This window comes from Centroberyx affinis, unplaced genomic scaffold (assembly GCF_046629955.1).
Source record: "Centroberyx affinis isolate AG114_WGS23_722 - 3 ecotype Tasmania unplaced genomic scaffold, CSIRO-AGI_Caff_v1 ptg005352l_1, whole genome shotgun sequence".
Classification (NCBI taxonomy): Eukaryota; Metazoa; Chordata; class Actinopteri; order Beryciformes; family Berycidae; genus Centroberyx; species Centroberyx affinis.
Window position 1 is genome coordinate 1 of NW_027282672.1, and position 24,432 is coordinate 24,432.

The 24,432-nt window shown below is 42.5% G+C and overlaps 3 protein-coding genes and 1 non-coding gene across 4 annotated transcripts; 1 reads left to right on the forward strand and 3 right to left on the reverse strand.

The window, feature by feature from the left end:
* Positions 1–70: 70 nt before the first annotated feature.
* On the reverse strand, positions 71–3,017 carry LOC139667182 (tRNA (carboxymethyluridine(34)-5-O)-methyltransferase alkbh8-like; the record flags this gene model as incomplete). The annotated part of the gene is made up of 6 exons (XM_071546607.1): positions 2,883–3,017; positions 2,137–2,270; positions 1,708–1,808; positions 1,149–1,280; positions 569–664; positions 71–175 (listed from the first exon to the last, which is right to left on the reverse strand). Coding segments are annotated over exons 1-6 (703 nt in total), but the record flags the coding sequence as incomplete, so codon positions are not given.
* Positions 3,018–3,367: 350 nt separating this feature from the next.
* trnaa-agc (transfer RNA alanine (anticodon AGC)) lies at positions 3,368–3,440 on the reverse strand. Its single transcript has one exon. It is a non-coding gene; the product is annotated as a tRNA-Ala (tRNA).
* Positions 3,441–9,664: 6,224 nt separating this feature from the next.
* Positions 9,665–11,267, forward strand: LOC139667183 (sarcolipin). The gene is made up of 2 exons (XM_071546608.1): positions 9,665–9,857; positions 10,474–11,267. Exon 2 carries the CDS (start codon positions 10,629–10,631, stop codon positions 10,722–10,724), a length of 96 nt encoding a protein of 31 aa, XP_071402709.1. The 5' UTR covers positions 9,665–9,857; positions 10,474–10,628; the 3' UTR covers positions 10,725–11,267.
* A 1,616-nt stretch (positions 11,268–12,883) lies between these two features.
* kbtbd3 (kelch repeat and BTB (POZ) domain containing 3) lies at positions 12,884–21,484 on the reverse strand. Its single transcript, XM_071546606.1, has 8 exons — positions 21,319–21,484; positions 20,428–20,610; positions 19,134–19,307; positions 18,654–18,941; positions 17,566–17,808; positions 17,139–17,429; positions 16,629–16,778; positions 12,884–13,015 (listed from the first exon to the last, which is right to left on the reverse strand). The coding sequence occupies exons 1-8, from the start codon at positions 21,478–21,480 to the stop codon at positions 12,884–12,886; spliced, it is 1,623 nt and encodes a 540-aa protein (XP_071402707.1). The 5' UTR covers positions 21,481–21,484.
* Between the last annotated feature and the right edge of the window lie 2,948 nt (positions 21,485–24,432).

Sequence of the window (24,432 nt, forward strand, 5' to 3'; positions counted from 1 at the left end):
CCCACTCTAACAAGTTTGATAGAAATGGAACCAGTCCAGCACTCCCATTCAGATTATGTAAATAACACACCCTGTCCTGACTGGTACTGGTTGACAGTCAGCTGGTCTGGCATGATGTCGATGTGTCCGTTCCTCACACACCGCTCCAATATAGGCATACACTCCTCGGGAAGACCTGGACACAATGCCACACAAACATGCAAACACACACACACACATATTACTCTGACGCAATCTGCAAAATGAAACAGTGCCGCTATTATTTCCTGCCAATTTGTTCCTATTCATTCCCCAATGACGTACCATTACCCCCACTACTACAAAGACAATGAGAGATAATGACTATGTATAATCTATAATAACAATGTTCTGTGCTAAAAATGAATTTTAGGTGAAAACAGAAATAATGAGAAATCTTCTCTTTATGAGAAATAAAGAAGTGTCATTTTCAACCAAACGCATATTAGCATGCCATGTACCAGTAGAGTTAAAGAGAATGAAAACAACAGGTCATTCTCTCTGATATAATAAGCAGGTGAAAACTGATCTGATTTTTTTCTCAACTCACCTGCGGATAATGGCTTGTCTTTGTCCACATTGTTGTTGTCGTAGCGAAATTCATAGCCATAATGTTTCACTCTTCTATGCTTCAGAGCTTTCTGAGCTGAAAGACATGAGAGGATGAACGTGACAAACCAACAAAATGGCAGATAACTTATATTATTTATTACTTATCATCTCTGAATAATTTAATCTCATATAACATCAAAATGATCCAGACTGAAACATGATTATTAACGATTCATTAAGATTTGTATTTCTTATTGTTTAATGGGAGAGTTTGGTTTCGCAATTTTGAATTTATATAATTACTATAATTTTCTATAATAACTGTCATTTTGGAAATTATAATTCATTATTATTATAGCCTCGATGAAAAGAAACATCACTGTCTGGCACACACACAAAATGTATTATATCTTTAAAAATATATTTTTCCCATCAATTCTACTCTATTTTCCACTGATGGTAAGGTATGATTTAGAATTATATATATATAATTATAATTAAGAGGTTCTGGCATAGCAGCCTGACCAGAACATAACAACGACACATAAACTGACAAAACGCATTATGTAGCCCCTCACCAGTGACATCACCATTAGTGGACGACCAGTCAACAGCAGCCAGCAGCAAAGCCTCTTCCTCTGCAGACACAAAGTCCTCCACCAAGACTAAGCCCTCCGGCAAAGAGACGCACGCATCCGCCTCACAGGCTACTGCATGAACACATGTAAATAAGGTTCACTGGCTACTGCATGGAGATACAGTATACACACAGTCAAATTTAAGATGGAGGTGGACCTCTTATTCACAGTCACTGATTAAGGAGGGTCTGCCAAAAACATCTGTCTGTCATAAAATAAATATTTAAAATACCCTCACTGTGAGTGTGACCCTGTTTTTTTGACACACACACACACACACACACACACACACACACACATTGGCGTCAGGTTTCTTGGGTCCTGCATCGGAATACGCATACACACATACGCTACACACCTCAGCATCACTGGCAAACCTTTGGAGACACATGCACATACAGGCAGACTGGTACCAATAGCAGCTAAGGTATCAACAATTTACAATACAATGTGTGTGTGTGTGTGTGTGTGTGTGTGTGCCAATGTTTCAGACAGGTACCTGAGTTGACAAAGCTTAGGTAGAGTGTGACACTATTCTCTCCACACTGCAGCTGTTCGCCGTTAAGAAGGACGTGGGCTTTCTGAGCGCTCTCCTCTGATCTGGAGACAGAATAACAATGACACCTCACACAGGACTTACAGTTCAAGAAACAACAACAGTAGCAAGAAGAAGAACAAGAATTATTAGGCTGTGTTTCATACCAGGACATTCTAAAGTAGGCAAACCTTGGTTTAAGGCAAAAACTGAGTTAACCCTGCTCTTGAATTATCTCCTACTGTGATTAAAGGCATCAAACAAGCCTTGGTTCAATACGCAGCCTCAGACTGAGGATACACCTGACCTAAGAGCTGCAGAAAAGCTGAGACCTTGTCAGTAAGATAGTACAGCACGCCTTGGCTGAAGCTACTGCCCATCCATCATACGTACCTGTATGTGACAAAGGCATAGGGTTTGTGAGGAGGCATGACCAGAGTCTCCAGCTCTCCCAGCTCCTTCAGCACTGCAGCCAGCTGCTCTCGACTCACCCCATTCCCCAGCCCGCCATTAGCCACCACCAAACTCTGTGGAGGACAACAGATAGATATGGCTTTTAACAGAGGATGACAGGTTCATTTTATAAATGGCATTTCTACTTTATTAGACCATATACAATGAACAGAGACAAGAACTATACGAAGAGAAGATGACATCCAAAACAATCTGAACCAATAACATCACCAGGATAGTAAACTGTGTCTTAGGAGATGAGACTTGCATTGAATATTATGTAACTGTTGTGACAAAACAGGGGGTTATTTGGGTAAGGAGCATGGCAACTGGGCTATGTAATTGGGAAATTCATTACCGTTATGTATTAACATAATTAACCCAACCAACACACACAAGCACCAATAAAACATCTCTGCTGTTAATGTCTATTAATATCTTTCCACAGTCAGTTGCTGCACGCTGACAGTAAAGCAATAATTGTATTATCATGAAACTAACTGGCTTCTTTTAAAAGTTATCTCACCTGGGCTGACAAAAACCCTGCTTCGGATTTTATCTCGTCTATTATACAGGAAGGTTAAACTCTACTTGGAGCTGGAGAGGGGTTGCTGTCATTAGCTGTTAGCTAGCTTGCTTCACTGCCTGCTACCAGCTTCCTGATTATAAATATTATTTTCCTTTACCTTGGTAGGCTGCGGTGCTGTACTGATGCCCTCATGTTTCAGTAAAGTGTGACTGGCTTTTATTTGTTTGCGGAGAAGTTTCCTCTCCTCTTTACTCCTTTTAGCAGCCTTCACGTTTTCCACACTTGTGTCCATGGTGCCTCAGTACATTTTGTCCGGGTGCAACAAGAAGTACGGATTGATAGTTCCTAATTAAACGCTAGGACAGTAGGGTCCTTAACTTTTTAGTTTAGTAGTCTCTGGGTTTATTTCAGGCACAGATTTGAATCAAGTGTTGTACTAGCAAGAGCGTGCCCCTTTCAAAGATTTTCTTTGACCGTCTTTCGTATTTCTAGGAAAAGGGTTAGTCTATTTTTCCGAAAGTGGTAATTCTGGCCACTGACTTCACACTGTACTGTTTGTCATTTTTAGTATTTTCTGCAATCTACCAAACTGTCTGTTAGTTTTAGCAGTTCACAAAGGGTCTACTCTGCAAAAACGGTCACTGGAGAATGCGGGCATCGATCCCGCTACCTCTCGCATGCTAAGCGAGCGCTCTACCATTTGAGCTAATTCCCCTCTAGGCGCCAGTAAGGCTGACAGGATCAACTTAGGTGATGTCTCTTACGGTGGGCTATTGTTCAGTAGATTTGAGGGCTGGTTAGAATTGATGGGAAAAACATATTTTTAAAGATATAATAAATGTTGTGTATGTGCCAGACATTCTGATCCATATAGGCCTACCTCAAAATCAACATTACAGAATCCACATTTGCAGTCTTTCAATAGACCTCTATCTCGCCATGTTGGACAATTAATGTTATAACCACAGACCGTCATGTTAGGCCAAAAAGACACGAGTCAAGTGTAAAAGGCAGTTATGTTACATTCATTCATTTATCAGCACAAGTAGGCTATACAATGCATAGAAACATAGAGACAAAATGCAATGTCCCATTGGATGTCAAAAATAATTAAAGATTTTGAAAAGAAAAACTTTCTCTCCAAACTGTTTTGAATTAATTAATTCAAGGATCCTTTTAAAAATAATGGTTCACAAGAGAATCTCTCATTAATCATCATGGTTGTTTTGATGGTTTTGTTCATGAATAGAACACTGAATACTAATTTTTATATATATTCAGCATGCATAGCCTGCATTCCTCGGCAGTTACATCACAGTTTCTTGGTAACATACAGTATAATGCCTTTGATGTCTCTAAATCCATCCTGAAACCACCCTTTCAGTGGGATCAAGATGATCCTGATTTCTGGCATCAAAATTCTCCTAATCTCTGCCTTTGAGTTTTGAAAAAAGCAGAAACAACATTTAAATTGGATTAAATGTACGATTGGATTACCAAATTCAAATCTGAATGATCAGATCATTTACCTGTTTTGAAAAACCCAATTTTCAGGTTTAATCCAATATGATTACTGAAATCCTAACCGATAAATTTTGAAAAACTGGGCCCTGCTGAAGTCTTTGGTTTGAATAACAATCTGCATACTGTCGGCCCTCCATGACTTCTGGTTTGACACTCCTGGTATATGGACCTATAATGCTCCTATAGGGACTTATAGTGTGTCTGTGGTACTCAGTAGTGTGTTTATAGTGACCTTATAAAGCTTTATGGTATTTTTATCTCTTATGGGTAATATTCCTATAGGATTACTCTTGTTCTCCTTGTAAAGGTTCCCTGCTTTTGGTTTCTGCTCTCTGTCTCTCTTCTGTTTTGACCAACCCATCTCTCACCTGGCATCCATGCCTCGCTGAAGTCACAGCATTGTTTTGCTATGTGGTTTCACTGTATAGGCCCTATACCCTGATGGCAAATCCACGCCGCATGCCTCCCTAATCTCCCAACAAAAGACAGATATAAATGCTCCATGGAGAATTCAGTAGGCCTGGTGAACTCAATACTAAGGCATGAAGTGTAAGGATATGGGGTTGCTATCCTGGGGAGACTGTTTGCCCTGCCGTTTTCCATTTCATTCATTCATTCATCATCGGGCCCTCTTCAAATTCTGGCAAGTGAGGATAACTTTGCATTAACGCAGGATGAAAAATACTGTTGCCATATGTAAATGCAGTGGAAAGAATTCCCATTACTGCTGATAGCTGCTCCTCATCAAATGCACAGTTTAATGGCATGCCCTGATTTCTTTGAAGGATTGGTCAGGTTGGGTGCATTGCATAACTCTGGGTGCCAGCGTAAGAACCTAAATCTCTCATTTGGGTCCCACTCTGAGAGAGTTAGAGAACCCATTATTTAGGCTATAAAGCCATGTAAAACCCTGCATCTGTCCTGCGGTGATATGCTTAGATAAGGAAGTGTTAGTCTGCATGGAGGCATGAGTTCGTTGGAATGGAGACATATTTGGCTGTAAGTTATAATGAGAGATGGTGGTGAAAGGAAGCTGGGTGGGTCGTAGGGGTGCAGATCAGAGGGTGCCTTTCTACAGCCTGCTAGCAGTGAAGTTAGACTGCTAATCCTCGGCTGGGTGCCCCTCCTCTGTCCATGCATGTCAGTGATCAGCAGAAAAGCTTGATGGGCCTTGGTTTAACTGATCAATTCTTCCCGCCGTTCTGTTTCCGTTGTGCGGTGCTGTAGTCGCTGCCCAGTCTAGGCCTCCTCGCTCTCAAAGGAGCCAATTAGTGCAGATCCTGTGTTTGGATTCCACCACTGCTAGACTAATGACTCTGCAGCCCTGTGGGTGTGAGTGTGTATTTCCAGTGTGCATGTGCAGGCTGTATGTATTTGTGTGTGCGCATGCACGCTTGTGTGCATGCATATGTAAATGTGCGTGTGTTGTATAATAAAGTCCTCACCTGTCCTCGGCCATCTCAGTAATTACAGTGCAGAGCTGGGCCGGCCAGTGGGAACCCTTCGTTTTAACAGCATGCTTAGTTCAGTCGACAAAACAACAGCTGTTCGGACAGGAGAGCACGCGGCTGCCCTCTCCTCCATTATAACAGTCTATTCCATTTTGATTTTAAAAACAGTCTAAACACATAATCACTCCTCTATGAGCAGCGGATGCCCCTGGACACTGTTCTGCTTTGGTTTTGGGAATTGATTAAAGCCCATCCACCCATTCTTAGCATTCACAACAAAAACATTTGCCATGCAATGCAACTTCTCTCTCCTCTCTAAACAGCCCGCACTAATAACCTCATCACCCCACTCACATTTCCAAGCTTCTTTGAAATCTCAAAAAGTGAAAACTTATGGCTTGAGGCCATTTGAGGTTGAGATTTAGATGACATTTCACTTTGGTGGAATACTTTCCCCTTTCAGCATGTACTGTATATCTTCTTAGCAGTTCAGGAGCAGTCAAACTTCAATGAACTGCCCCGAAGATCTGGTGTCACCACAGACATTCAGGAGGTTTCCCATATATTCTTAAGTGCAAACATATTTTTAAACTATGCGTTCAATGGCAGTTGACTATTCATGAACTCCTAGAGAAGGCACATGCACTAATGAATGTAAATGTTCGACCAAAGGGAAATATCACTTTAAGGTTACGACCAGGGGATTTGGAAGATGTTTCCCCTGTCAGTGCTCAAGGGCAGCCTCAGCCCACACAGAGCCAAGCTTTAAAAAAAGCAGCGCAGTGGTGAGAACTGCAGTGGAACCATGTGTATGCCCTGAGGCATGCCACCACTGTTTGAAATGTAGGACCGGTAGCCGGGGGCCAAACTCCTGCAGCTGACATCTTTGTATTCTAATTAGCTGGAGACAGAGGGACGGAGACGGAGGGATCAAGAGAGAGCACTCCGCAGAAACCAGATCCCGCTTTTTAAAATAGTGGTTCTGATCTGTACCGCTCTCCAGGGGCTCGGTGTAAGCAGATATCCGTCTGTTCTTGGAGAAAGTTCTCGGTGTAAAGCTGAGGTGATGAAACAGCCAGGTGAGTGCAGAAATATGTCACCCAGTAATGCATACCTTTTCTTCTTGGAGAGAGAGAGGGGGGGGGGGGGGTGAGAGAGAGAGAGAGAGACACACAGTGAAGGAAAGTGAGTGCTGAATTGAGGTTTACCTATGCACAGACATACACACAAATTCTCTCTCTCTCTCTCTCTCTCTCTCCAGAATGAGAGAGAATGACATTGTAGTATTCATAGAGCAGTGAGCAGCTAAGACAGTGTAAATCCTCAACAGCCCTGTTAAAAATCTCTGGCAACAGATCTGATGTTTAATCATAACATTTCAACTGGCCAAAATCTAGTCAGGACTTTTTCCTTTCAAAGTCCTCACATCACTAGAGTTCTAGTGGAAGAGATTTAGATACTAAATGTTGGTTATCATGTGGTCTAAATCATTTTTTTTAATGCCAACCTAATTGTAGACTAAGCTATTGGATATTTGATTGGTGTTCATTCAAAAAGGGCTATGCTTTAATTAATATCAAATTTTTTGTATAAACTCTATATTTTTCATATTTTTTCAATGGCCTTCAGAGGAAAGATTAGTGTGTCCATGTATTATTGAAATATGGTAAAAAAAAAAAAAAAAAAAGCTGATAATTATTGGTTTACTTCTTGCAGTAGTTAATAGAAGATACTCCTAGATATATTATTTGCAGTTGAGGTGCTATACTGTAGCATGAAAATGACCACTGTTTAATTTCAGGCAGATTGGAATGAATTCCATCATTTAGATTGAATATGGCAAGATGTAGGCTAATTATTCAGGACCTTTGATCTATATATGATAGAAGCATGGGGTTTTGGATCATTGTTTCTCAAATGAAATCCTCACTCCTTCATGTCAGTTTTATTGAATGAAATAAGGGACATGTAGGTGGACTCCCTTTCCTGCTCGTTGTTTGTTGGACCTCTTTAGAAGTGGGTTTAACCCTTGTTGAGGATGTAACATGACAGGAGTAGGCCTTTCTGTGTGTTAGCACTAACATTAGTCGACCCTCATAGCTGGCAAGCATGAGAGTGGCGCCCAAACTCGTTTTCACTTGTTTTATATTGTCAGTAATGGTCTCATTGCTCACACACACACACACACACACACACACACACACACACACACATGCGCGTACACAATGCTCCAGAATGTGTGGAACGGTGTCTCGAAGGCCATGTAGACACCCCTTTGTCTTTCCACTGATTTGGAGAGTAACCTTGCCAGCTCCATTCTATCTGAAACACACACACTCACACACACACACACACACACACACACTCATAGGCCAGCACACACAGCTGTCAGAGTGGGCCCTGGTCCATCCCACACAGAGATGCCTGCACACTTAGCCATGCTATATTCAAACAACCCACCACTAGTATCTGTAGCAATGGGAATCCCTAGGTCAAATATGTTTGTGTTAGCTTTTGGATTAACGCTGGCAGAATGGCAGGGCCATAAAATGGCAGCCGTTATGATCCGTTCAATCCTCTGGGAATGACCTTGGAATCCTAGGATGAAAGGTTTGAGGCAAACTCACACATGTACTCTTCATCCTGCCGTGACCCCTGTGCGTGTACGTGTGTGTGTCTGTGTGTCAAGGGGGTTTAACACTAGTTCGGAGATAACGCCGTTCTAAGCAGCTGTCAAGTGTGAGGTGAGCAGAGAGGTTAGCTGTTGTTAACTGTCAAAATCCGTTTCTTAGCACCACCATAACATAGAGGATGAAAAATGTGAAAAGACAAAATGGATGCACATAAAAACACCATAAATGACAGAGAATAAATCACCAATGGCAATCAGTGCTCACAATCAATGTGGATAACCAAGTGGAAATTAATGAATAAACTTACTGTGCAAAAATATTGTCAGTTGTATTGATGCCAGATTACATTGCCTTTATTCAGTCACAGAGGATGAGTCATGTTTGTGATACAAAGGCTGCGACTTGTAAAAGCAATTAACCAACAGTAGCTTTTTCCATGTTAATCCTCGCCAGGACTAAAATTAGGCAAATCTATTCTCCAGATGGTGCCTGTGTATTGCTGCCTCTTTGTCCAGCAGCCTGCCCGGATATGTGATGTGGGTGCCTGCCACTATGTGCTAACAGGCTACACCTCTGTAGCCTACACACACCCTTTTTTGGGGGGAGGCCTGCCTTTACATACTGTACTCCACTGCAACCTGCAGCTTCCATTTACCATACATGACTGGCAGTCACCATTGGGCAGCCAGGGAGAACAGTTTAGAAGTAAACTGTATCCTGCAGGAACAAATGGCTCTGTGGAAGAAAGCATAGTGCAGCACCAGATAAGATTATGATTAAGATTATGTTGTTCTCCTAAGATTGTTTTTAAGGTACACAGTATGAAGTGGCAGGGAAGGTGGGATAGAGAAAAGAAGAGGTACATAATATGTGACAAAGTTCGTCAGCTGGATTCAAACCCATGACATGAGTACATGGTTTGCTCCTCAGGACGTTAAGCCAACAGGATGTCCCACATGTTGCATTTTGGGAGAGGTTATTACTGTTATTCTTCTTTGTCCCCCTGCATAGTTTGCACCCAGATAGGTAATACTGTCACAGTTTCCTATATCCAACAGACAATGTGGGTATTGTGTTTGGAGCGACCGTAATCCACCTATCTTGAATAATGTTTATAAATAACCCCCTGAGTCCCTCCTGCATGTGTGTATGTGTGCGTGTGTGTGATTGGGAAACACTCTAGTGGATGAGAATGTGGAAAAGAACTCCATTGGTTGTTTAGCTGGTGTGTGACATCAGTCTGTGTCTATGTGAACCATGGGCGGTCCAGTGAGGTTGGCTACTTTAGGAGTGGACCCTGCCCCAAAGGACTGCAGAACGTTCGAGAACGGCAAGAAGATCAGCCACAAACACACACTCACAGAGAAGACCTGCCACAACAGAGGAGAGTTTCCACTGTGAAGACAAGCTAAAGAAAGACTGCTACTAAAGGAGCAGCACGCAGGAACACCCTCTGCCTCTCCTCGGCACACTCCTCACTCTTTCTCCTCTTCTCAGTGAGTCCACAGGCACAAGAAGCTCAAGGTAACAGCTCCCTGACCACACATGCTTTTGCATGATCATCCTGAGGGATATTGTCATGTTTTTATGTATCAGATGCTGCTGTTAGGTGAAAACCATGGACCTCTAAAATGTCAACTTTTCAAAAATTGAGGAAAATTGCTTTATGCTATGGCTGACAACCAAGAATATTTTGACCTAGTATCATGGGACGTACTTACCCATAAACTTTTTTTACTCAGTATAAATAAAATAATGTAAAGCACATAATCTGAGCTTTTCATGCAACAGCAACAGTTTGCCTTTCTGCAAACCTGATGTTCGTATATGTATTCATGTGTGTATACTTTGTGTGTGTGTGGGCGTGCATGCATGTCTCCATGTGTGCATGAGTGGCGATATTATGGGTCCCTCTAATCTTTGATAACAGTGGCAAAACACACACACACACACAAACACAGCACCTGTGCCACTGAGACGTACTCACACACATACAGTTCTATCTGCCAATGATTCTCAGTCGGCATTTTCTTAAAATAAAAGTCAAGCACATGATTCTGGTTTTTATGGCTCAAACGTTACTCTCGGTCACTAACACAAAAGGGTGTTTCTCCTTTCTCTCCGCCCTCTTCCCTTTTAGATCTTGCGGCGCGTGTCTGAACAGGAGACACACCACTTTACAAATATCCAGCAAATCTCCAGCCCGCCTCCTCCTCCTCTTCCCCCCTCCTCCTCCTCTCCTCCTCTCCCTGGCAGTCCCTCCCCTCCGCCTCCCTGCCTGTCTGAGACACCAAGATGGACCGCTCAGTGCAGGAGCTGTTCCTCAACTTCATGATCGTCTTAATCACCGTGTTGCTGATGTGGCTGCTGGTGAAAACCTACCAGGACTGAACCGTGGAGCCGTAAGAGAGAGAGAGGAGATGGAGGAGGAAGGAGGGGGATGAAGGGAAAGACAGGGAGGAAGCGGGTGGAGGGAATCCAGCTTGGTTACTGTCGGACTTTGCCATTCGTTGATTTTTCAGAGGCAGTGTTCACATCTTTTCATTTTGCCCAAGGGGCAGTATTCATAAAATTGCTAGGAATAGGAGAACTGGTTTAAAAGTCACCAGTTTGTTCCAGAGCTGCAATAGTATGTGGTCAAAAACATGGTAATTGTCCAATTGACAGACTGGTCTCAGATTAGTATTTGTATTCTGAGATATTTCACAAATGTCCCTGACAAGATGGGAGGGTGATAAATATAATTTATAGGGGTTGGGATTTTTCACTGTGCAACCCCCTCTAGTGACTACTAGGTTAAGCCCACTTCAACCTTTGATGTATTGAACCATGCTGTTGTGTCCCAAAAGCTTGTCTCCAACAGCGAAACTATCAAGCACATTGTTCTGATTGTACGAAATTGATGAATATGTCAAATGCGTGTATTTATTGATAAAGTAGAATGTCAACATGAATCATTATGCTTTGCATTATGTTTACTTTTTGCCATAAAACAGTCTTTTATTTGTTTTGTCTCTGTTTCATAACAGACAATTATTATGCATCCAACATTGAAACTATCAAGCCCATTTTTCCTCCACCTGGTCTCTTTAACTCTGAAGAATGTCATGAAACTTGAAGTTATGGTAACATTAATTAATTCTTTAACAGACACTGATTATTCATCCAACACTGAAGCTGTGGAGCCAATTTCTCTGATTATGATAGAGTAAACATCAAGATTATGCACATTTCCACATCATCAACAGAACTTGAAATCTGTTCAACAGTTACAACAGGAGATCCATCTATTATTAACATAATATAGGATTGCCGTGTATATCATACTAGGAGATACAGTGCATGCATGGATACATGACAGTATGAAACAGAATAAAGGCAGGTTGTTTAAAGTGAAGAACGACCCAGATAATTTACATGTTATTGCCACAATATGATATTAATTTAGCTTAAATTTATTATGTACAAGTCTCCCTCAGCTAGAAAAAAAAAACAAAAGAGCTAGCCCAGTCTGTGACGTTATCAAGTGACGCATTATTGAACAGCTCCACTGATAAAAGACCAATTCTGTGGACACTGTGACAGCACACATGACCATTTTCTTCAGATATGAGAGGATAATGTGTTTTATAGCTGTACTATGAAATGAATCAGATTTAGGTGTAAAGGCTTTCAAGCACTCCACCATTCAATTATCTCATGAGCCCACAGTTTTTCACACATTGTACAATGCCTTCAGAAAGACCCTTATGTGGCACTCTCTTTATACTGTTGACAAAAAAAATCTCAATTTGATCCATTCTGAATTCAGGCTGCAACACCACAAAATGTGGAAAAAGTTGAATGTTCGGGCCTGAACTCTAATAATGTAATGTAAATGGAGCCAGAAAGTGTCACTTGATCACATCACATTATGAAGAGTCTTATTGTCTGGATTCTTGCTGTGGGAGAGTTGTCAAATGTACAAATATTGTGAAATGTGTGCTCTGTTTAAAACATATACATCAGACAATAAATATAATTAAGTTACAAAAATAGGATTTCTAAAATAGTCTTCTGCCCAATGGGGTTCCTCCATAGGAGGCGCCACATTTTGACTGACACAGCAAAGACCCTATAACAGCAGCTGCTTCAAACATACCAACTTAAGGATCATGTCCTTAAATGAAAAAATAAATCAATCTTTTGGCTCAGGTGCTTGCATGTATCTGTGAGCTGTGAGGGGAGATGTATTGCATTGTGCATGTCTGTGTTTGTGCGTACAACTGTAAGTTGAAGACACCAGGTGATAGAAATACTCTCTCTGTCATTCTCACTGTTGAGTTAGCTCAATTAGTAACGCAGCTGTCTATCATGCACAGGGGTTTGAAAGTCAAGGAGGAACTCATGGGTTTAAGACTGGAGAGAGACTCACCCCGAGAAGGAAGTGGAGTACTTGCTAACTTGAATGACACATGTAACATACGTGTATTGCCACTTGCATGCGTGCGTGTGCATGTATGTTTGTGTGTAAGTGTACATGAGTGTGTGAGTTGTGTGTTTGTTGTGTATCATGCTGTGTCCCCACTCTCCCCCCACGGGTCTCTGTATGTGTTGAAGCTGATGAGCTGACAGTGAAACTCGGTGAGCGCTCTGGGCATGGGCGTCACTTCCTCCCACTGACTCCTCCCACTGTGGTACACCTGCACAGGTGACACAAAACAGACTGACAATGTAAACAGTGCATACAAAATGAATAACAGGATTGTTAATGAATCAGGCCTAATCAAAAATGCCTCTGATATTAGCAGATGAATATCCACAAAAGAGACAATTGGCGAGCATACAGACAATAATCAATAGATTAATAAAGTTGATCAGCAACATACTAGCCTACTGGCTACCTTTATCTATTTTATTGTAATTATATTACACAGAACACATAGCATATACACATAACATATATACACAGGTTTCCCATTAAAAGACAACATTGTTTATATGACATCACTGCTTTTGATTATCAGCCTTATACACAAAAACATGACCAAGGCTCACGCTGCTGCTCTGACAAGCATAGTTGGCCTTCTTAGGAAGGAATAGTAATAAAGTAACTAGAATACATTTCCTGGAGAAAATGCACAGGCTTGCTGTAGAGTAATGGTTGCTAGGATATTTCTAGGTGGTTGCTAGGGTGTACTAGGTGGTTGCTAGGTTGTTTCTAGGTGGTTGCAAGGGTGTACTAAGTGGTTGCTAGGGTGTGTTTAGGTGGTTGCTAGGATGTTTCTAGGTGGTAGCTAGGGTGTACTAGGTGGTTGCTAGGGTGTGTCAACTTGGTTGCTAGGGAATTCTAGGTGGTTGCTAGGGTGTTTCTAGGTGGTTGCTAGGGTGTACTATGTGGTTACTAGGGTGTAGGTGGTTAAAAAGGTAATAAAAAAGTAATAAAAAGTAAAACTAGAATACATTTCCTGGAGAAAATGTGCGGGCTTGCTGTAGAGTAATGGTTGTTAGGATATTTGTAGGTGGTTGCTAGGATGTTTCTAGGTGGTTGCTAGGGCAGTTCTAGGTGGTTGCTAGGGTGTACAAGGTGGTTGCTAGGGTATAATAGGTGGTTGCTAGGGCGTTTCTAGGTGGTTGCCAGTGTGTACTAGGTGGTTGCTAGGGCGCTTCTAGGTGGTTGCAAGGGGTGTACTAGGTGGTTACTAGGGTATACTAAGTGGTTGCTAGGGTGTTCTATGTGGTTGCTAGGGCAGTTATAGGTGGTTGCTAGGGTGTTTCTAGGTGATTGAAAGGGTGTTTTAGGTGGTTGCTAGGGTGTACTAGGTGGTTGCTAGGGCGTTTCTCGGTGGTTGCTAGGGTGTACTAGGTGGTTGCTAGGGCGTTTCTAGGTGGTTACTAGAGTGTACTAGGTGGTTGCTAGGGTGTGTTGAGGTGGTTGCTAGGGTGTTTCTAGGTGGTTACTAAAGTGCATTCGGCGGTTGCTAGGGCACTTCTAGGTGGTTGCTAGGGTGTTTCAACTCGGTTGCTAGGGAATTCTAGGTGGTTGCTAGGGTGTTTCTAGGTGGTTGCTCGGGTGTTCTATGTGGTTGCTTGGGCAGTTATAGGTGGTTGCTAGGGTGTTTCTAGGTGGTTGCAGGGGTGTTCTAGGTGGTTGCTAGGGTGTACTAGGTGGTTGCAAGGGCATTTCTAGGTGGTTGCTAGAGTGTACTAAGTGGTTGCTAGGGAGTTCTATGTGGTTGCTAGGGTGTTTCAACTCGGTTACTAGGGAGTTCTAGGTGGTTGCTAGGGTGTTCTAGGTGGTTGCTAGGGTGTACTAGGTGGTTGCTAGGATGTTCGTAGGTGGTTGCTAGGATGTACTAGGTGGTTGCGAGGGTGCTTCTAGGTGGTTGCTATGGTGTACAAGGTGGTTGCTAGGGTGTTTCAACTCGGTTGCTAGGGTGTTTGTAGGTGGTTGCTAGGGTGTACTATATGGTTGCTAGGCTGCACTAGGTGGTTGCTAGGGTGTTTCTAGGTGGTTGCTAGGGTGATTCAAGTTGGTTGCTAGGATGTTCTAGGTCGTTGCTAGGTTTTACTAGGTGGTTGCTATGGCGCTTCTAGGTAGTTATCAGGGTGTTTCTAGGTGGTTGCTAGGGTGTTCTAGGTGGTTGCTATGGCACTTCTAGGTGGTTACCAGGGTGTTTCAAGGTGGTTGCTAGGGTGTTCTTGGTGGTTGCTAAGGTGTTTCAACTCAGTTGCTAGGGAGTTCTAGGTGGTTGCTAGGGTGTTTCTAGGTGGTTGATAGGGTGATCTAGGTGGTTGCTAGGGTGTACTAGGTGGTCGCTAGGGTGTTTCTAGGTGGTTGATAGGGTGATCTATGTGGTTGCTAGGGTGTACTAGGTGATTGCTAGGGTGTTTCTAGGCGGTTGCTAGGGTGTACTAGGTGGTTGTTAGGGTGTTCTGTGTGGTTGCTAGGATGTTTCTAGGTCGATGCTAGGGTGTACTAGGTGGTTGGTAGGGCGCTTCTAGGTGGTTGGTAGGATGTGTCTAGTTGGTTGTGAGGGCAGTTCTAGGTGTTGCTAGGGTGTACAAGGTGGTTGCTAGGGTGTACTAGGTGGTTGGTAGGGTGTACTAGGTGATTGCTAGGGTGTGTCAAGGTGGTTGCTAGGGTGTTTCAACTTGGTTGGTATGGAGTTCTAGGTGGTTGCTAGGGTGTTTCTAGGTGGTTGCTAGGGTGTACTAAGTGGTTGGTAGGGCACTTCTAGGTGGTTGCTAGGATGTGTCTAGGTGGTTGCGAGGGCAGTTTTAGGTGTTGCTAGGGTGTACAAGGTGTTTGCTAAGGTGTACTAGGTGGTTGCTAGGGCGTTTCTAGGTGGTTGGTAGGGTGTAGTAGGTGGTTGCTAGGGTGTCCTAGGTGGTTGGTAGGGTGTTTCTAGGTGGTTGCTAGGGTGTTCTGTGTGGTTGCTATGGCGCTTCTAGGTGGTTGCTAGGGTGTTTCTAGGTGGTTGCTAGGGTGTACTAGGTGGTTGCTAGGTTGTATTAGGTGGTTGCTAGGGAGTTCTAGGTGGTTGCTAGGGTGTTTCTAGGTGGTTGCTAGGGTGATCTATGTGGTTGCTAGGGTGTACTAGGTGATTGCTAGGGTGTTTCTAGGTGGTTGCTAGGGTGATCTATGTGGTTGCTAGGGTGTACTAGGTGGTTGCTAGGGTGTTTTGTGTGGTTGCTAGGATGTTTCTAGCTGGTTGCTAGGGTGTACTAGGTGGTTGCTTGGGTGTGTCAAGGTGGTTGCTAGGGTGTTTCAACTCGGTTGCTAGGGAGTTCTAGGTGGTTGCTAGGGTGTTTCTAGGTGGTTGCTAGGGTGTACTAGGTGGTTACTAGGGTGTACTAGATGGTTGGTAGGGCGCTTCTAGGTGGTTGCTAGGATGTGTCTAGGTGGTTGCGAGGGCAGTTCTAGCTGTTGCTAGGGTGTTTCTAGGGAGTAGGAATAAAGCAAAATTTAGCAAAAATGTCTGGATGTCAGTTTGTCATTTTAACATGATTGTAGTTGTGAACATTTTATATGGCATTTTTATCTGCACTGGGATAATTTTGATGTGTGAATGTGTGTGAAATTGGTCAGCTATTGATCACCTACTGTATATCATGTTTTTTTTTTAAATGAAAACTTTACTGTCTTGCAAAAGCGCTTGAAAGCATAAGCCTTTTTGCCATGTGGGAGCCCATCAGAGCATCAGATGGGTCCAACCCATTGTTCGTGAAACCATGAGTTAGATCGCCAGTGTAGCCTACAAATGTGAAGATAGTTCAGTTTCTATGGATAAACAAGGTTAATTTTTCTCTCACCTGAACCTCATCAGTGATCTCATCAGGGGAATAGTCTCCACCCAGGATGTAGATTCGGTCTCTCATGCCCACTGCTCCGGCGTTGAACCCTGCACACTCAAACGACCCTTCACCCTTCCACACACGTGTCTCCGGACAAAAACTATAGACCTGGGTGGGAAACAAAAGTCAAAGAATGGTATGACACTGTTTAAACTCTGCGTTCAACTCTTTAAACAACACTGTGTTGGTAAACCATCAACCATCTACTCCAGTTTTTAAATGCTTTTAAGGTACGGTAAGCTATTGCATAATTTATGACTCCATTCAAATCTAGCTACTCAAACCATCTATTCATCCCCTCTCTCTCCTCATTCTCTCCATCTCTCTCTCCATTGATTCCACCATCCTGCTCTTCCTACATCAATCCCATACTCACTTTGTAGGTATGCAGGTCACAGAAAATACATAATTCACTGATTGATCCACCGATTGATTCATTCATTCATTTGTGTATGTCTGATGATTCACCTTATACGTGGACAGGTCACAGAGGTACAGTGTATCATTAATAGACACCGCCTTGACCAGCATAGCGTGGAAGAACTGGCCGAACTCTGCCACTAGGCGGCTCCACTGGTCCCGCTGGGCATCGTAGCAGAAGAAGCAGTCCAGGGAGGGGTTGAAGGAGTCTGTGATCTCCACCTCCGAGCCCAGGGTGTAGATGATGCTGCCACAGGCGATGGCCTCAGGATAGTGGATGGCAGTAGGCAGCTGGCTGACTGAGCACCAGCTCTGAGACAGGGGGTCAAAATACTCCACCTACAGGTTGAATAGTTTAAAGACCCCATGAAATGGCATCTTTACTTCCTTGATTTGATGCATTTCCTGGTGGGATTGTTCAAAAATCTGATGGTTTTATTCGTTAGAAATGTATATTTATGCCTACTAGTGTTACCTCTAGCAGGCTGGGAGCCCCCCCTCTGGATCCCCTGGTCCTTCCCCCAATGACGTACACTCTGTCCAGGCAGGTGACAGCGGTGTGCATGGTGCGGGGTTTCAACATGGTGGGTGCAGGGGTGCAGGCAAGAGTCACAGGACAGAAGCACCACACCTCGTCTGTGGCATCATGGAAGGGCTCGGCCACGTGGAGACGTACCGCCCGGCAACAGTTCCCCCGGCAACCGCCTGTCACAAACATCTTAAATCCGGCAGACAGAAGAGAAGATGGTGCCAGTAGTTAAGTGTCTGTTCCTTTCTGAACTTTTTCAACCAAGAACTAAAAGCATGATGAAAACACACTTATACACTATGTTCCAAAACACCATAAATAATCCCATGACCCATTTTTGGTGCTTAATTGCCCAGCATGTAGACAGCTTGGCTTTAAGAGAATAAGTAGTCAAATACCAAAATGCATTGTATTTGACCAGAAACAGAAATGAGGCCATATAAAGGACATAAAATAAGTGGAGAAAAGATAGTGATCTACAGCAGAACAAGCCAAGCCAAGGCACTGGGCTGAGTAACGACCACACGAAAACACTCCAAGAGTAACACAGAGCAATTAAACAGTTTAACTCCTGGCTGAGTTATTTTTTGTTTATGGCTCTATGATAAACGGTCATGATATTTGACCCAGGTATTGAATCTGCCATGAATCTGCCTATTTTTTCTAAGTCAAGGCCTTGGATTCGCCTTTGTCCCACAGCCCCATTGAGCATTCTGGTTTTTGTTTTATGGCTTTATGTTGAACAGTTGCAAAAAACATCTTGGTTAACAGACACAGAGAAAAACAGACAGATACACAGGATGTAGTAAAGACTTGCTCTATTCTATCCTATTCTATTCTACTCTATTCTATTCTTCACTGCCAAACTCTACTCCACTCTCCTCTCTCCCTCTCTTTACCCCCAGTCTTCTTGTAGACCCCTACCTTCTCTGTGTAGCAGGTAGTAAGGTGGACTCCTCTCTCTACTGTTCTCTAGACAGTAGCAGAAATCTATTCTCTTCTACTCTACTGTCTCTCTCTATCTCTAAGCTTACCTTTTCAGCATAGCTGGTGAGGTGGGAGCCTGGTGGGTCTGGCACCGTGGTCGTCCCCTCTCCTTGTCCCAGTCCCAGCTCTTTCCACTGGTCTGTTTCTAGACAGTAGCAGAAGGTGTGGCGGATCTCGCCGTTCTCCTCTGTCTTGTGGATGTAGATGTAGCTCCGTGTGGTGGCAGGCCTGGCGTCCATGAGCAGGCCGCCGTACTGGCTCTGTCTGCTCCGGGCTTCTGAGAGGAGGCCCACACATGACTCATCATCGCAGAGGAGAGCATCAGCGTCCAGAGTCTGACAGAGAAGGGAAGGGATGATATAGGGAAGGAGGGGAAGACAGTCACAAGAGCTAACACACTCCAGAAACTCTGAAGAGTTGGCAACCAGCTGCATGCTTTGATTGCAGCGGTGTGAAAGTGTGTATGTGTGCATGTACCTCTACGTGTACATGTTTGTGTGTGTGTGTGTGTGTGTGTGTGTGTATACCTTTAGTGCAGGTACAGGTAGATGGTGCAGTCTGGTGAGCGATAACAGTCCTGGTAACAGCCTCCGTCTCCCTGGGAGATCATATTGTATCCATCTCAGTAGTGACTTCACCACCACCTCCTCATCGGGCACGCTCAGAGCGTCCGACCTTAGACAGGCCTCCAGCACGTCCACCTATAGGAAGCCATTTATATGACTGGTAAATACTGGGTGAGCTCCTCTTAGCAGTTCAGCTTTTAGATGTGAGTGGGGAGATGATAAGTTAATTTGTCCGATCAAAAAACTCAATTTCTGTACATAACAGGGGCGTTTTGAAAGAAAGAGTTAACTAGGTTAGACGACATCCTCAAATGCTGGTTAGAGTGCTGCTGGTTTTCTATTCTGCCAGGTAGTTCATAGCATTCTCCTGGTGTCCCAGGTCGAAATCAGTCCCTGATTAGACAGCTAGAATGAAAATAACCAGAATAGAAAATCAGCAGTAATCTGGACCCCAAGAACCACATTTGAGGACCACTGTATTACAGGTACAATGGTTTTACCCTGTCTGTATAACTGTAGAAGGGCTGGCTTCACAGTAGACTAACTCCATCAGGGTTCCCACAATCACTTGGACATCTAATTCAAGGACTATTCAATGTAAAATAGGTCTATAAAGAAAGAAAGGTCTTGTTTGAGTCTTCAAGAACTCAAAATTGGAATGTTTTGGGGTAAGACTTGGTCAAAATTAGACATCATAGAGGCCCATTTTTTACTCATGATCAAGTCAAGAAATCAGAGTGAAATAATTTTCTAACTACTGCTATATAATTTTATATATATATTTTAATACAAAAAATCAAGTACTTACAAGGCCGCCCATTCACTTTCACAAACTGTTACGGTCTTATTTTATTTTTTTCAAATCCACAAACTTTCAAGGACTGTGGGGACCCTGCTTTATAACACTCCCATGATGAGATGCATCACATGCTAGAAATCTGCCAGCGTTCAATCTAGTTATCAAGTTATTGTCTAATGGCTATGGTGCAGGATTTTGAAGTTTTCATATCTGTCCCTGAAAATAAGCAAAAACAATGAATTGATCGCTCTGGCAAACACAATGCAATCTCTGCAAACACAATGTACAGTCAGGGTGTAAGTCACATCCAGGCTTTCATAGAGACTTCTGCAAATAAGCTATAAATCTTTAGAGGATAAACCTCCAGCTTTTCTGAATGATGCTGTGCGTGCCACACTCTACGCTGCCACACTAAAATTCCATTTATTTTTCCATTGTCCCATTCTCAAGCAGCACCTGCATATCCAGGAAGTCCTGGGTTAAGGCAAGGTCATGGAAGTTCTGAACCACAAACTCATTGGCTCTTTGGAGGAGGGAGGCGGAGCCGTAGCCCTCAGCGAGCGCCAAGAGGGACAGACAGTTACACACGTCCAGGGTTCCAGTCAGGAAGTCGCTGCATGCTTTGGACAGAACTGACACCTAAGGATAGAAAAAGAATAGACAGAATGCATACACATGAAAATACCATTTCACAACATAATATATTTAAGATGTAAGATATGTAAATGTAAAAAATGGAACAAATGATGTAGAAATATGGAAAAACCTCCCAACTGATATTGGTAGAATAAATTTATATCGTGCTGTTTGGCTTCCCAAATCAATTTCTGTCTTTTCAACAATCCTACCCACCCCCAAAACCCATTAAAAAAATACAATAGTTTAAAACAACTAAATCCTTTATTCCTTTACTCCTTAAATTCCTTTATCTAAGAAAATTGAGAAAACATTTACCCAGAACAGAAGGACTAAATGTACCCAATTTTGAGCTTTATCAGATGGCTTTGCAGAGTTTTTATTTAAACCATTCAAAAGAGCAGCAGTGGATTAATTTAGAAAATGCCCAAGTACCTCCTTCAAATCTTTTTCTCTACGGAATATGAAAAAATTGTCTAGAATGCCAGAGGGGAGGATCTATCCAATAGAAATCTCTCACCAGCATCATCTGCAAGTGCTGTGCCTCCCTGGGTTATATAAGGCTGAAGCCAATTCAAGGATGGTATTTCGCCCAGAGGAGTGGGTTTATATTTTGTCTAGACCGTTTCAGACATGATATGTAATGTTTAAGACAAAGAAAGAGATGCATTATGTTCTGAGTGCTGTTGGTTCTAGTGGTTGTATTTCTACCTGCAGAAAGGAAGCAAGCTGAAACAACATGTCTACGTTGCCGTCGGTGATGACTGCCTCTCCAGAGTAGGCAAAGTCCAGGAAGGAACCCACGGCCACCGGAGACTGGTTGCCCAGGGTTACCGAACCGTCATCACGCTCTCGCATATCCACCTCAAACATGGCCCTAAACACGAAAATGTTACAGATGATATTAGCAATAACTGTATGAGAAAGAGAAAGAAATTACTGTAGATGTGTGGGATTTTTGAGAGAGTAGTGTGAAAATAGAGAACTGTTTCCTGCCACATTGTTTGAGGCATTTTGAGGAATGATGCAGTAAAATGCAAAATAGCTGCAACAAACAGTCTTGCTTTCTTTCTCTCTCTCTCTCTCTTTCCATCTCTCTCTCTCACACACACACACACACATACTTGAAGAAATCACTGCATGCTGCAAGGACGCAGCGATGGCAGGGAAAACTGCATTCCTGGACCTTGATGGTGAAGTCAAACAGCAGGCCTTGCTCCCGGAACGATCTGAGCACGCCCAGAAGCTGAAGCCCGTGGGACTCTGACACCCGCAGCAGGGTCCTGCGCTCTGGGACCCCGTTGCATTGTGGACCACTGCCAGGTTCTCTATTGGGGAGGCTGCTGCTGCTGCAGCTGTGGGTGTTGGTGGGAAGGAAGGGCAGCTCTTGATGTTCATCCATCTTGTCAAAGTCTGACAAGGAGAGGATAAAAAAAATTCAAAGCTTATAATAACAATAAAGATGACTTATTGCATTTTCCAAGAATTTACAGTCAGTCTAAGCATATCCTACGTGAGCGTGTGTGTGAGATAGATACATAGATAGATAAATAGAAAGAGAGAGAGAGAGAGATAGAGATGAGAAAAGGGACGGAAGCACAAATAGGCCCTATAATAATTAGTAGCTTCAGTATATCTATATCTATATCTTCAGTATATCATGCTTAGTTAAGCTACTGAGAACAGTTTGAGGAAATAGCTTCGTTTGTCTCGATCACATAGCCTACAAAGCTTTAGTTTGGATCAAGATATTACAAACTATCTTAGACAGTGTATTCACAGTCTAAAGTGAAACATAGGTAGTATAGGTGAAATACAGGTAGTCTAAAACAGTAGAAACACTACTTACAGTGTCAGCACCTTGGACAGCTCCTCTTACTCACGCCGTTCTAACTTCCGGAAGTGCGAAATCACGCGAGGATGTGACTCAGACAGCTCTTAGTTGTTGTTGTTGTTTTTGCGGTTGTTTGTAGATATTCATTATTTTGCCGAAACTGTGCTGTCATCTTAATTATAATGAGGAATTGAATTCGCTTGCATCCTCTTTGAGTTGTGCTCGGGTCTGTGGCTCTTTGTTTGCGCTAATGCCGCAATGCCGGCTGGGAACTGTAGTTGTCTAGGAACAGCCAGCGCTTGCGGGCAAATCATGTCGACTCTGCTAGACTGGGGCAGAAACAAACAAAGCGAGAGGCTTCACTCCTGCCTACTTCCGTCTTCGTTTAAATTCCGTTAGAGACTAAACCGCTTCTTTGTGGCTGAGAGTCAATGAGATTGTCTCACATTCAGTCCAATATCTTTTTTCCCGCGAGAATCTTGTTTCATTTAGTCACCGAGCTAAATAATAGGTCTTAGTAAGCCTATTAGTAGTGTTGTGAGACCCAGAGACGTGTTTAAGTTAGGAGCAATTTTGTTTAGCTTGTCATCCTATTTCGCGCATGTGTAGAACGGTGATATCTGATATCAGTAATTGATGTTTATTAAGGTTAATGAAGATAAATTAGCTGCTGTTCGCGTTAATATTAGCTGCCCTGCTAGTTGACTATTCTTTAATAGTCTCATTTTAGAACTGTTGTTCTCTAGTATGTTCCGGTCATAAACTTGAATAGGATGTTAACTATTTTGGTAGTCTTTGTCTGGAGATTAGTGGTTCAGTTTTTGGTGCCATTGTTCTTACAATTTACAATTTCCCATTTGGCAGACGCTTTTATCCAAAGCGACGTATACACATTCTTGCAGGTATCGCTGTTGTGCTTGTACAAACTCCAGTGGCAACGGCTACTACTTTATTACAGAAATGTGATTACAAAAATGTTACCTGTTATTCGCTACAGTTACTGAAATAGCCAAAATGCAGCAATCATATCACAAGACCTTTGACAAATGTGGTAACAGGGGAATTTAAATTGATAAAAAGCTATTGTGAGATGACAAACATGAAAATGTATTTAAACTTATCATTATTATTATTATTATTGTTGTTGTTGTTATTATTATTATTATTTATTATTATTGTTAGTAGTAGTAGTAGTAGCGTAGTAGTAGTAGTAGTAACTGGAGCTTTGGTGACCAAATATTCCAGTGTAGCTTGAAATGGGTATTGGGTGCTGTACAGGAATGCATTTTGCAAACACTGGATGGCGCTACATTATTGTGAAGCAGATTTTTATTTGTGCATATAAGTGCCACTGAATTACTTAACTTGAACTTGTAACTGTATAACAACACCGTTTCACCACCAAGGCGTTTCTTTCATTTGGATGACCAAATAGATCAGCTATGCCAAAATTATCTATCCAGAATATCAATTGTAGCTTAAAAGCAATCATGTGGAAAAACAACACACTTTCATGACTGAAAGATTGATTTAAAAGACAATTTTACTGTAGAAATATAGCCTACTACTACTACTACTACTGCTAATTACTACTAGCCTACTACTACTACTATTACTAATATCAATAATAACATACACATACGGCATTTCTCATCAACACAATACTCATGGATCTAATGATGGATCAACTACAGCCACAATAAATAAAAAAAAGTAACTGTGAGATTATATAATGTCAAGTAGGCTATCTTCACCAGAAGAAAAAGTCTACCTGCACTGACACCTTAACATCAAACGCTCCACTGAGTGAATGAGACTGGAACTACATGATACCTACCACAATATAAAAACAACGTAGTCAAAGGGAACACTAGAAATTAATTAAGGCCATCATACGCTTTTAAAGGCTGTGTGTTTTCCATTCACTTACTTTTTGTATTTGTGTGTTATTATTATTGTTGCATCAGTCAGTAGTACATAGTCAGTAGTCT

Excerpts from the sequence above, each read along its gene's own strand:
- LOC139667183 (XM_071546608.1), top strand. The coding sequence starts at position 10,629 with ATGGACCGCTCAGTGCAGGAGCTGTTCCTCAACTTCATGATCGTCTTA.
- kbtbd3 (XM_071546606.1), bottom strand. The coding sequence starts at position 21,480 with ATGTTTGAGGTGGATATGCGAGAGCGTGATGACGGTTCGGTAACCCTG. Across the intron at positions 20,611-21,318 it reads AGCTTGCTTCCTTTCTGCAG|GTGTCAGTTCTGTCCAAAGC; the intron begins GTAGAAATACAA and ends TTCTATCCTTAG. Across the intron at positions 17,809-18,653 it reads TCACCAGCTATGCTGAAAAG|ATGTTTGTGACAGGCGGTTG; the intron begins GTAAGCTTAGAG and ends GCCGGATTTAAG.